Source organism: Prorops nasuta, unplaced genomic scaffold (assembly GCF_024137725.1).
Source record: "Prorops nasuta isolate Cenicafe-Biocafe unplaced genomic scaffold, Cenicafe_Pnas_1.2 PNAS00053, whole genome shotgun sequence".
NCBI classification, from domain to species: Eukaryota; Metazoa; Arthropoda; class Insecta; order Hymenoptera; family Bethylidae; genus Prorops; species Prorops nasuta.
The window spans coordinates 348237-361025 of NW_027116850.1; the positions used below are offsets into that span (position 1 = coordinate 348237).

At 39.1% G+C, this 12789-nt stretch overlaps 1 protein-coding gene across 5 annotated transcripts in view; it reads left to right on the top strand.

Moving 5' to 3' along the window:
- Window positions 1-12789, top strand: part of Khc-73 (Kinesin heavy chain 73) — a 60936-nt gene that overhangs the window by 8520 nt on the left and 39627 nt on the right. For all 5 annotated transcript variants that reach the window (XM_066744899.1, XM_066744902.1, XM_066744901.1 and 2 more), the window contains exon 2: window positions 1663-1750. In XM_066744899.1, coding sequence (XP_066600996.1) covers window positions 1663-1750 — 88 coding nt within the window. The remainder of the gene's footprint in view (window positions 1-1662; window positions 1751-12789) is intronic.

Below are 12789 nucleotides of genomic sequence, written 5' to 3' on the forward strand. Positions count from 1 at the left end.
GATTTAAATTAGCACTGAACGAGAGGAATTTTTAATCGCAATAAAATTCATGGTTCGATTTAGAGTTTGTCAATATAGAGTCTCGATCGTTTTTATAGATCACTCGAATAGGGGTAGACCATGAGCCGCAGTTGGACGGAGGTAAAATTTAATGGGTTTGCGTTAGAAAGTTTCGCGAGTAAACACTGGTCGATCGGGTGGGATCAATAAGAGTGGTGGTGTGGTGGTGGCGGCTGGCTGGCTCTGGGAGTAGGTGTAGGATTTCACGGGAGCTTTGGGGATGCATGCGAGTTGCGACGCGAGGCCATTTTCAGAGATCGTGCACTAGATTAAACGAATGGGAGAATTTTCTCAGCGATCTCCTATCCTTGGCCAAATATGCTGATCGCCCGATTTCTTCTTCATCCCCTGCCACGAACCTCCCAGGATGCGCTTTCAAACCGAATCCACTCTTCGTCGTCATAAATTATACATTCCTTCAAGATAATTTGCCACTGATTATCAAAATAAATTACACTCTAACCATTACTACTAAATACGTTAAAATCAACGACTTTTTATTATTACTATACATTTTCAACAATATAGATCAAATTGTCTCTCGAAGAAAATCGATGAATACGCTGATTCCAGAAAGAGAATAAAGTCCTAAGAAAAAAATAACTTATATTATCGTAGGTAAAAATAATATCTAATAAAAATGACTGAATTTCTAATTATGGAAGAAGAGACTATAGGTTTTTCAATTTTTTCTAGAAATAAAAGGAAGAATAATAGTAGAGGAGAGTCACAGGTGGTTTTCTATCGTGGGTGTGTGTGTTTGAAGGAGAAGGATGGAGATTGGATGAAACGTTATTTGTTCTCGAGTGTCATTCGATATTTTCAGTGCAGCAGGGGCAGGATCGAGTCAACGGCGTGACACGCGTGACACAACGAAAGACGATCCCCGACGCCTTTCACAAAGACTATAAGACGACGCATTGCTCGCTCGCGCTCTTCTCGAGCTGCCTGCGATTGGCTGCGCTCCTCGCTCGAATATCATTGATATTCGCATGAGCGCGACGCCGATACCAACTCGCATCACTGAACACACGACGCGTTGTTTCAATAACGTACTGCAGCTTGTGTATATTGTACCTAACTGCTGTCTAATACGATTAACTCCAGTTCCATTCTACGCCTTTACTACACGTTTCTCTTTACGTCGCGTCAATTTAACCCCCCCCTCCTTGCTACTGCGATAATACAGCTCGTTATTATTGAAAAAAAAAACAAAAAAAAGAACAGCAAATTCATCGAACGAGCAGTTTTAGAGCAAAAGTTATCTCAGTTCGCCCTTAAAATGGCATGAAACGTCTTTGAGGAACTATCGGCTTGAAACGAAGCTTTTCCCCGACTGAGATAATCAGTTATAAATTGCCCGAATAACTAATTTTGCGATGAATGGTAAAATTAGAGAAAAGCCAGACTAATTTTCTTAACAGAGCTTACCTCTGTTTAACCCTTCAACAAACTGTAATTAAATAGAAAAAAAAATGCTTGTTGCTACGAGATAAGTCATAAACTCTGGAAAATAGTAAAGCTAGTATTTTTTGTGCGTTTCGATAAAACGTTAAAAACTTTTCAAGCGCAGCGTTTAATAAGATCACGAAATGATTTCAGAGAAGGAACTCGGTACACAATGCGTCGTGGAGATGTCTGGACATCAGACCATCCTTCAGCATCCAACTACGATGGACAAGATCGAACGGTGAGTGGTTTTATCTGATTTTCTCGAAGGGACTCTTATCGCGAGAGAGGATTACGTATTATCGGCTGTTCGAGGACGCTCCTCGTGAGCCGAGCATTTTGCTACTGTGGAGGGGGGTTAGAGCTCGTTCACGTTCCTCAGCCTGTATATAGTGGATAACGCCGATGAAGAATAGCGCGATAGCGGATGATATCGGGATGATGCTCGAGTGCCAAAATTAATTAGCGCCAGGCAACGTGGGCGCTTCTACTTGATCGTGCCGACACACTCTCTCTCTCTCTCGGCTTGATGAGCTTTTCTACTCGAATATCCATCATCCACTGGATCACTGTGTGTCCCTTATATACTCAAGTACGACCTATTAATATACCTTTCTCAAACTTTCTCCTTTCCTTCATAGAGCAGTATCACTTATATAAGGCTTTCTTTTCGCATAAGCCGAGAGAAAAATACAAATAGCAACTTGAAATGTTATAGTCTCAACTCCCTACCAAATATATATTCTATCAACAATCTTATTATTATATTATTTCTCTACAGTACTTCCAACTATAAAAATGCAGTAAAGTTTAAATTAATTTTGGACTATGCTTTAAGAGACAAGATAATTTAGTCAAGTTTTCTATCATTTATTTATTAATAACAATTGCTGTTTATTTGCGGTGAATATTTTAGTTGCAGACGTAAATCTTATTATAGCTATATATTTTGCATTTTTATATTCTCTTTTTATTTTTTCTCACAAGCATTCATCGTTCGTTTAACGTATATATATAATAAAAAATGCTTGGTTAATATAATAAGATAAATCTAAGGGGTACACGTGTAAGTATATTATTTTTGATGAGTGTAAAATGTTTTATTTTAAATGTACAATATGCTGATAGTGCGAGGGTCAAAACCTGCCATGTAATCAAATCACGCCGTTTAGCTTCAAGGAAATCAACATGAAATTTTTTCAATCTTCATCTTTGAACATAAACAAATGACGATTGCTATTCTGTGTTTATTTTGGTACGTGCAAGCAGTCTATACAGTGACGTCACTGACCTCAATCCGTTTCGGCCCAAAATGGCACACATTTTATTTCCTTCTTGCATGAATGGAAAAATTATCGAAAATATACACGAATCTTTTTGCCGCATATGTTACTCCAATGATTTTGAAATACACTAGTTCACAGAATCATTCATTATATTCTTGTCTATCTCAATGCATTTCTTTCGGTATGACCGTTCAAATGTTAAAAAATGTGAAACTCAAATTATTATTCAATCAGCTATAATTTTAATTTGGAAAATTGTGTTGTATGATATTAAAACACTTAGGATCGGTTGCCATATAAATTTCTACATTAATAAAAAGAATTTGCACGTTATTACTGGCCCGGGAGTCACCAATTTCTATCCCATTTTCGCATTTGCCCGAGCTGCGAGCAGGTTCTCTCCCCACCCGGCGATCCACCGCCATTTTTCTTTTTATTTTCGAATTCGACGTTGCGACGGTTTTTCGAATTTACCAACCGCGACCGGGGCCGACCGGGACTTGTTCACTTTTCGCGCGGCCCGCTGCGCTTTCCTCGCTTTTCATACCATTGATTTCGCCAAAATTCGTGCTTCTCTACACGTTCTAAATCAAAAAATTATCCCAAAATACAGTGAAATCATGGAAAAATCGTGAAAAACGTGAGTGCCCGGCGCGCGTGTGCTGTGTTTGTGCCCCGCGACCCTCCCGCGTACCTTGGAAATTTCAGTGAACAGTGTGCCGTGTGCGCGTTTATAGTGCCGGTCGAAAAGAATCATTTCTTTCGCGGGTGTCAATATTCGAGATAGTGGGGTGTAGTGTCGCACACGATCGTCACCGCCATCGCGCCGCGCATCTTACACGTGGATAACGTCTGTGCATGGAAATTTGTCAAATTGCTGACTCCCATCAGTAATATCGTGCAAATTCCTTTTATTAATGTAGAAATTTATATGTCAGCCTATCTCAAATATATGCAATACACTTCACCCTGTCAAATTGGCACATTAGGGAAGAGTCTTATTGTATCCTGGAACAAATTTTTCTTCAATTTGTCGTTGTTGTAACTTACAGAAAATAGTTGAACGTTCTGTGATGTATTCACATTGTGTGCATAAACTACTCGCTTTGCAAATTTCAGTGACTAATTTTTTTTTGTCTCTGAGTCTCTTTTGATTTAAGAAAAAATAGTAAATATTCCAAAGTATAAGATTCTCTCCTATTACACTATACAACAAGATGAAACGATTAAATTTTTCACAGTGTACTTACATGATACTTGCTCTAGTAAAATTCTATTATCTTCAAATTATATGAAATACTTTTAAATTGTATTATCCATAACTATTTTATGTTTCATTAAAGCACCTATTTTTCAGAGTTAAATCATTATATCGTTAATTTTCAGTAACCACTACTACTTTAGTACAGTCGCAGTAATTAATTCATTTTGCAGTGACAAAATAATCCGCACAATTTTATCTCTCGTTAAATAAATATATGAAAAAGTATAATAAATAGCATGAATTTAGAAATAGTATTAGTTTATTAACCTTTCCAAGAAGTATGTACAAGAAAATGTTTTTAGCAACGAGTTACTTTGAAGAACATTGAACTTTTGGTCTTTTTTGTGCATCTTTCCCGATGCTCGTAGTCTTATCAGATCCTAGATAAGGCACATCCAGGTAACACTTATACATATATATATAACTCGTAATAGAGCGACAGCGGCGCTTTTACGTTAGAGAGCGTCGTTAAAACGTCGAATCATGATTTTTAAGGGTCGAACGAGCACACTATATATACACTCTCTTGCTTCAATAACATAATAAACATAAAAAATAAAAGAGCTTATTCGGTCTATCGTTATTACTGAGATATCTAGTAGACAATTTGTTTTATATCGAGCGTAACAAACTTGAAGAAAAGTCGAAAGAAGCTTGAGAACAATATAATTGAGGAAATGGCAGAATTTTTGCGAAAATTTGCCGCGTGTAACCGTCAAGCATCACAACGCTGCGTCAGAAATGACCTGGAAAATCGATACAGTCGTCACTGGTTCTCTCTCTCTCTCTCTCTCTCTCTCCTTCCTCGCATCTCTCCCGTTTTGTCCCGAAAGTAGCTCCTCCACCAATGCGGAGAACGAGCGACTAATCGCTAATTTCTCAAACCTTTCTTTCCTTTATTCCACTTCATGTATATAGAATAATCGTCACATGATTTTTATCGAATAATATATATATATATATATATATATATATACGTGAGGAGGAATTAAATCGAAGCAAAAGACTCTGGGCTTTCGAGTCCCTCGTTGAGCCGAGATAACGCGATATTCCTGCAAATTCAGAAGCCCCGGAATTTTTCTGCTTTATAGGATGCGTTACAAAATGGATATAATTAGGGGAAGATAGTAGGCCATTCGCGTTTGCTTCTTTCTTCGGCTTTGTAGCCACGCCGAATAATTTACTAGACTCTCGACAGTCCCCCAAGGAAAGCTTGGCGTTTTACCAACCTTAACCTGCACCTACCTACACCTACCCCACAGCTGCATCAAAATTTACACAAGTTTTTATTCTTTTTTAACAGAGACGCTATTCGCCTTTCTTGGTGTTACTTTTATCAGTGTTGAATAAAATCTATTATGAAAAATATAATCCTTCTCGAGGTTATCCTCTGCACTGTTTTCTTTAAAGATTTTCTAAATTATTATTGCAATTTTGTAATACTACATATATAGGGTGTCCCACGAACGATTGCCATGACAATACCATCGGATAGGGGACATAAATCTAAATAAAAAAGCTATAAAAACTTTTCTTCTAGCACTCTTGGTTAAAAAGTTATTTGCAATTAAAGATTCTCGATCACTAGTAGCTCCTTTCTTAAAGAGGATGATTGTTTTGGTCGCGCATATATAAGGCCAGAAAGATTCTGTGAATTAAAATACTAAGAAAAACACAAAGCCAAACATCCACTTGAGACTATTGTAGTGGTTTAAGGCCGATCGGCAGTTTCGAGTACGAGCGCCATAAAAACGATCAAAACATAAACACACCACTTGAATAGGCTCAAATGGATGTTTGGCTTTATATTTTTCTTAGTATTCTAATTCACAGAATCTCTTTCTGACCTTATAATGCGCGACCAAAACAATCTTTCTCTTTAAGAAAGGCTACTACTTTAATCGATAATCTTTAATTGCAAATAACTTTTTAACTAAAGGTGCTAGCAAAAAAGTTTTTAAGAATTTTTTACTTAGATTTTTGTCCCCTATCCGATGGTATAGGCATGGCCATCGTTCGTGGGATACTCTGTATATAGGAGCGACAGTTTAGAGATTTGTGTTTGGATTCCTAGCTGTATATGTAAATCTGCGTTATTTAGCGAAAAGTACTTTTGTCATTTTATCAGTGATAAGCTCGGTTAAATCAGCGAGCTACGAACGAAGGACGAGGCTCGGCATTTTTATGGGAAATTATTGCTGTTTAGCTACGGTAAATACGCTCGGCTAAACGAGTTATCGCAAAAGAAACGATTGCGAGGCTGTCACGAGCGATTATTCTCAGTTAATTGCGCCACGAAATGGTCGATCACATGCGATATACGCGTTTCTATATGTTTGTTACGCTAATAATGCACGTGGCAAGCAGAGTTGTGTGGGAGTGAGAGAGAACGATACACACACATATATATGTATATATAGGCACGCGTGCTGCACCGTAAAGGGAGGGACTCGATAATTGTTACGTGTCATATATGTACGTGTGCCGTTCCATGCGAAATAAAACCACCGATCTGTGTATCTCTGCTGCTGCTGCTGCTCTCTCTCTCTCTCTATATATATATATATGTGTATGTGTATGCTTCCGCGTTTTGCTTGGTTGATATTCTCCTCGCTACGCGCAAAACCAGCCATATGTTCTCTTTGGAATGGATGGAAAAAAGAAAAAGAAACGTCTAAACGCTTTGGTGTGTGGCGAACAATGCCTTCCATTCATTCCTTCTTTCCATAGATAAAGAATTACTCGAGTACGCTATATATAAATATACATACATAGAGTTTAATAAAGAAAAGCTTCCGGTTTTTCTCCAAATTGAATTGTTCTTTTTATGCAATGCAACGCTCGTGAAATTTCTATATGTGCCCCGAATATGCTTCATTATTATTGGAGGGAACCAATGGGTCTTGGGTATACATATATATATATGTGTGTGTTTGGAGTTTCATTATACTCACTAATCCTCTCCTCTCTTCTTCTTGCTCCCCTCCTTTTATCTTTAATTATTTTCCAGAGTGTAATAAAATTTATTGGACAGGAGCTCCGGTGATTCGTTGAAAATTGGGTCTCATATTTAGGACAGCGTTGGGATGAAATTTATTAGCGTTGGCTCGCTGAAATAAGGATGCTACCTCAAGGCACAAAAGATTATCTCCTTCGGAAGATTCGTCATCGATACAAATTCCTCTTCATGTTTTATCAGCTTTTTCATCAAACTCGCGCGTTCATGATATTTCTTCCTTCCTCAGAATTTTACAGGATTTTCCAAGGATTACCTTTTATTTTCTTATTGTTTAATACTATTCGATGTACTCGTTATGTATACAGTTGTAACTCAAATAGATTATCTTCTCCGGTAAATTTGGTTTCACGCTTTTCATTTATACATATATATGTATAATACTATATTAAATAGAGAAGGATATTTTATTACGAAGTCAAAGATGCTGATTCGCAAGAAGAAAAAATTGTTGGGAAAATGGAAAGACTGTTGAAATTTTCGAGAGGTTTTTTCTTGGAGCTCGGAAGAGATTGGTTATAAGCAAGTTTTTTTCGCGATAAAAAAAGTGTAGCAGAGTTTCAGTGGGACTCTAATGGCGGCTTGCATGGACTGCTAGAAAAAGCTCATAATTATGCAAACGACGGCAACCTCGTTCCGAGGTCTCCTTCTTCTCTCTCTCTGTCGAAAAGAGGTGTAATCGAACCCAAGATCGATTACTCTCGGACAGCTTCATGCTCTACAAATTTTCCGCCGCGATATCCACTGATTTCCCTAAAGCGACCTGTAACTTTCCTTGGGAATTTTACAAACGAAAATTTACCTCTCTCGTCTCCGCACAGACAATTTACAGAAATATCCTTTTTATGGCTTGGTCATCCTCTTCGTCTCGATTAACCCCGGAAAATTCTTTATTGCGACTTTTAAGTCTCAGACATTTGTACAGAACATAAAAATTCCTTCATATATCTTTGTAACTGTGACTAGTATCAATTTTTTATGTAGAACCTCTCTTGATGCATTAGAAAAAAAAGGAGTTTTGGAAATATGCTAAAAATAAAATTCATATCTCTTTTAAAGTCACAAAGATAAAAATATTGTTAAATCCACACTCTGTATAAAAGCGAACGTGTTAAAAATTCAAGCTTCGCCTTACGTCATTGCTATACGTTTTCTTGCACAGCTCGATGCATTTCCTGTAATCATCATTGAAAAGTAAAATAATTATACATTGTCCATTTTAAAATATAAATAAATTGCGTTGGATGGTAGCATAGATTTTTTTTCTCCAATTACTATTTATAGCGACGGACGCGAATGGAGAGCGATGTTTGATGTACGGAACCGTTGGCGGAGGCTTTTGTTTCCGGTGCTCGTTGCTTTTTTTGTCACGAGTGCGTAAGCGAGCGCGTCGAACAGTCTTTGCCGTATGTACGTTGGAGCTAAGCGAGCTATACCGTGTCCTTTTTCCACTCGAACCATGCAGCGACGAGCCTCGCGCGTTCTGTCACTCGTCCTTTATACCGATCCTTATCGCAATCGAAGCTTCACCCGAAATTCCTTAAAATTTGCTTTCTCTCTTCGATCGGGCCATGCACACATTCGGATCAACCATAGTTTTTCCACAATTAAATAATCAATGTTATGCAAATGCTATGGATATTGCGTGCCAAAATGGACTCGAATTACAAGCTTATTCGTCATCCGCGCGCGTATATCTATACGCATATATATATAGGCATACTCGAAAAGGTTCAAATTCCAGCGTTATTCTTTTTCTATTTCACGGTTATTGGCATTTCTCTGTATGTATGCATGTACGTTTATATATATATATATATATATGAGGACGATCGAGCGGGCACAAAGAGAGAGAGAGAGAGAGAGAGAGAGAGTGCAGGTTGTGTGGCGCAAGCGAATAAGCGTCTGCCTGCCGCCACTCGAGAAGCCACTCGAAAAACTGCAATGTGGAGAAAAAGTTGAAAAATTCGCGGCAATAAACGCAGGAGGATTCCGTGCCAAGCAAGCGCTGCTCGTTTTCAACACCAAATGTAGGAAAACTCTCCTCTCCTCGTTGCAAGATTCGCGCTCGTAAAACCCGTCGTTTTAAATAATAATTCTATGACGCTTTTTCGATATTCAAATGTTTTCGTCCTTATCCTTTCGAAAAAGGTTTGACGGTCGTGGAGCGTCCTATATCGAGACGCGCGTATATTACTCGCAATAAAGTGGTGTGTTGGTCGCGACGCGGAGTGTCCTTGGTCGTCCTTCGGGAAGGATATTTATCGCGCAGGGAGTGCAAGCAGGGAGAATAACTCGTGGTATTTTGAAAATAAGCCTCGAGCGGATTCCCCGGCGTCCTCCTCCGTCCCTGCAGATGCGGCGGCGCACGGCGGCAGAGGAATAAATATCGCGCTTTCCAGCTGCACCAGTACACTTTCTCTTATCTTCGTTAGAGGAGCAAAAGAAGAGCGAAGGGACGGGGATGGCCATTTTACCCTGAGGATCCGCCGAGCTTCCTCATAGATACGCGTTAGGGGTTGCCACTGCAGTTTTTCCAGCTCGAGGTCACGCATTTTCAGTATCGAGAAGAAAAGCTGCTGCATTTTTCTTGTTCCAGAATCTTCCTTTCTCGACTGCTCTTCCCTTCGATCGATATGTCACGTGTTAAAAGAAAGAGAGTATCTTTACCGATGATTCAAAGGTACATACATATATATCAATCATATCTCGCTCTCTTATCTTTTTACCGGAAAATCCGAAATTCAATAGAGCAAGCTCATTTGCATGTATATTTGTCAGATTGGTATCGCCCTCTCTCTCTCTCTCTCTCTCTTTATCTTTTCTGAGTTTAGAAAAACTGCTTTTGAATTTTTATTCTTCTTCTTCTCGACCGTTGCAGCAGCGTTGTTCGATCGATCGGAACTCGTGGAAGAAACAATTATATTATTTTTCAATTTGTCCGACGCTTTTCAATGGTTTATAGTTGAAATTATTCCTGTTTCATCGATTAAATCCATCGAAAACACGTTATATATATATATATATATACACGATGAATAATACGTCGTGTATATATATGGTATAGACGTACGCCACTTATCGCTGGTCATTAGAGACGAGTATTTACGTTGCGTGTGTATATATGGTGTAAGGCGGGGCGGCTTGGTGGGGCGAGTGTCAGGGGAGAATCATATTTCACATGGCTGGCTCGTTTAGTCAGGGTCTTTCAGCAGCCTCTGCTTCTAGTTTCATTGCACAATCGGTAAGAAGTCTGGCGATTTTCCGCTTCTTTTCATCCTCGACCCTTTCATTCCTCCCTCAGTGAAATGCGCATGCATTAAACTTTCTCCACTCGAGCAAAAACTTGGCCACGCTTCACTTTATCCTTTATAACTTGCATCTATATATATATATATGCTTCCTTTTTCCACCTACGTACTCTCGTGCCATCCCATTCATTTCAATACACTCGGTCGACTCCACTCTTCGGTTTCTGTCTTTGCGCTCCTCTCTTCTTAGAGCGATGCCAACCACCAGACAAAAGGACCTTCAGGACCTAATAAACGTAAGCGTATATAATTTAGGACCACGCGTGAAAATATAAGCACGTTAGTTTTATATTGGTTTTCCTTGAAATCGTTCACATTTTTGTATTTACATGTCCTTTTTATCGACGATTGAACCTTTATTGCAAATAAGAATATGTAGTTTATATTTTTAAATAAAACGTGTTGTATATGCGGCAGCTGAGCAGGACTGTTCCAAGTACACAATGAAAATCTCTAATATTACCTCTGCGTTTTGTTGACGCTAAAGCTACCATTTGGCGGTCGCCAATTACCATTTTTAAATGTAAATGCACTCGTTTGAGAAATCCTCGGTACGTTGAGCGTTAATCGAGTCCTATTGGAATCCGTACCACCATCGTAAATGGGGTCAATGACCTCTTTACCTACAATTTCCACGATATATTTACCCTGAAAATGTTCCACGCCTTTTTCTTTCAAAGAAACCATTCCTTATTCAATGTGTAGGATTTGCGCAAAGCAAGGGTATGCGTGTGTGTTAGGAAAGTTGTTAAATTACGAAATGGACGAGTACACACACACACGGGCGTCAGGAGGAATATAAGTAAAGTAGAAACTTTTCCTTCTCTTTCGGTTTATTCGCGGCGGCGGTTTGCTTGCGTCCTGTACGTCGCATTTCACTGGCGCGAGGAGAAAATAACGGAGAGCGATAGGTAAGTTGAGGTTGGGTAATGCAGAGCCACGCTTCCCAGCAGGACCTTAATCCTGCTAAAGTGAGAATCACGCGTTTAGCGGTCCGACAAATATATTGACCATGAAACTTCCGGTTTGAGGAAAAATAAAGCTCGCTTCTTATTCCCCACCGTGCAGCATGGGAGTGCACCGAGCACCGAACAAGAGAGAAATGCTGCGCCGTTGCTTTATACCAAGAAAGCCGAAATAACAAGAGTCTCCAAGGTTTTTCCAAGTGTAAACCTATATATATATATATATATATATAGCGTGCTCTATCCTTATTTATTATACGACTTCTTCTCGAAAATCTCCCTTACACGCAAACATCGAAACTTGTTTAATGGCTCCGGCGAATAATTTTTTAAGGTTTTCATATTTCGAAATTTTTGCATAAAAATGAAGATGGTTCGCGTTCCGTTGGCCGAGTCAATTTTCGTGCGTGGCAAATGGACCTTGTGTCCAGCTTCTCCGCGTTTATATAAGTATCCGGCTGAATTCAGCCGAATGCGGCCTCTCGGTGGAAAACTTTGATGACGTTTCGTGGATAGTTGAAGCTGCACCGTGGCCGAATTACCGGCGTTCGACCTACATAATCTGCGAAATGCTCGCCAGCAGCGAGCCATTATTAATTACTGCACTCGCCTCGTTACGTACTCGTCCTCGTTCGATCACTGCTCGACAAACATTAACTCTCCTCCATTATTTCAACAATTATTTCATCCTGATTCGATCGTGCTCCGCTCGATTCCACCGAACAGCGACTCGCCTTCGTCAACACGCTACATTTTTTCTCTACCTCATTCTCGGAGGTGCGATCGTCTTTTGCGCACGTATACCACATGCGCGGGGAGGAATCTTCTCTCGCGTTTGAATTTTTCAACGTGGATTATATTGAAAAAGTGCAAAGTGGAAGTGGACGGAGAGTTAGGGCCAGCAATTAGCGAGTTGGCTCGATCTCGAGTAATTGAACAGTAATGGTGCACCCGAGCGACCATTTCTCCCCATGCTTTGCCCTCCTTTCCACAATGTGTGTGTGTATGTGTGTGTGTGTACTCCGAAACACCGATTCTACGAATATCTTTGTGCCACTCGTCGAACCTGCTGTATGTCTCTCTCTCCCCCTCTCTTAATAACGTTTATATGTTGCGACGCGAGTATAGCTTTCTTCAAGGTTAAATATGCACGTGAAACAAAGAATTAATGTGAAATATATTAAAAATGTTATTGGAATTTTTTATGAAATATTTTAAATGGATAATTTTGAATATTATTCATCGGAATTTGGCAAAAATTATTTTCTTCTTTTTTCTCGCTATTACTCATTTGTATATAGTTAAGGGTGGAACGAGTTGAAAAGTTAATTGTTTTTTATTGATAAATATTAGCATATGGTTTTGGGATGTTAACTTGTGAAAATTTGAGCGAAAAGTTTACATTGTTTACTTGTATTTAGTTATATGCACTTTGGGT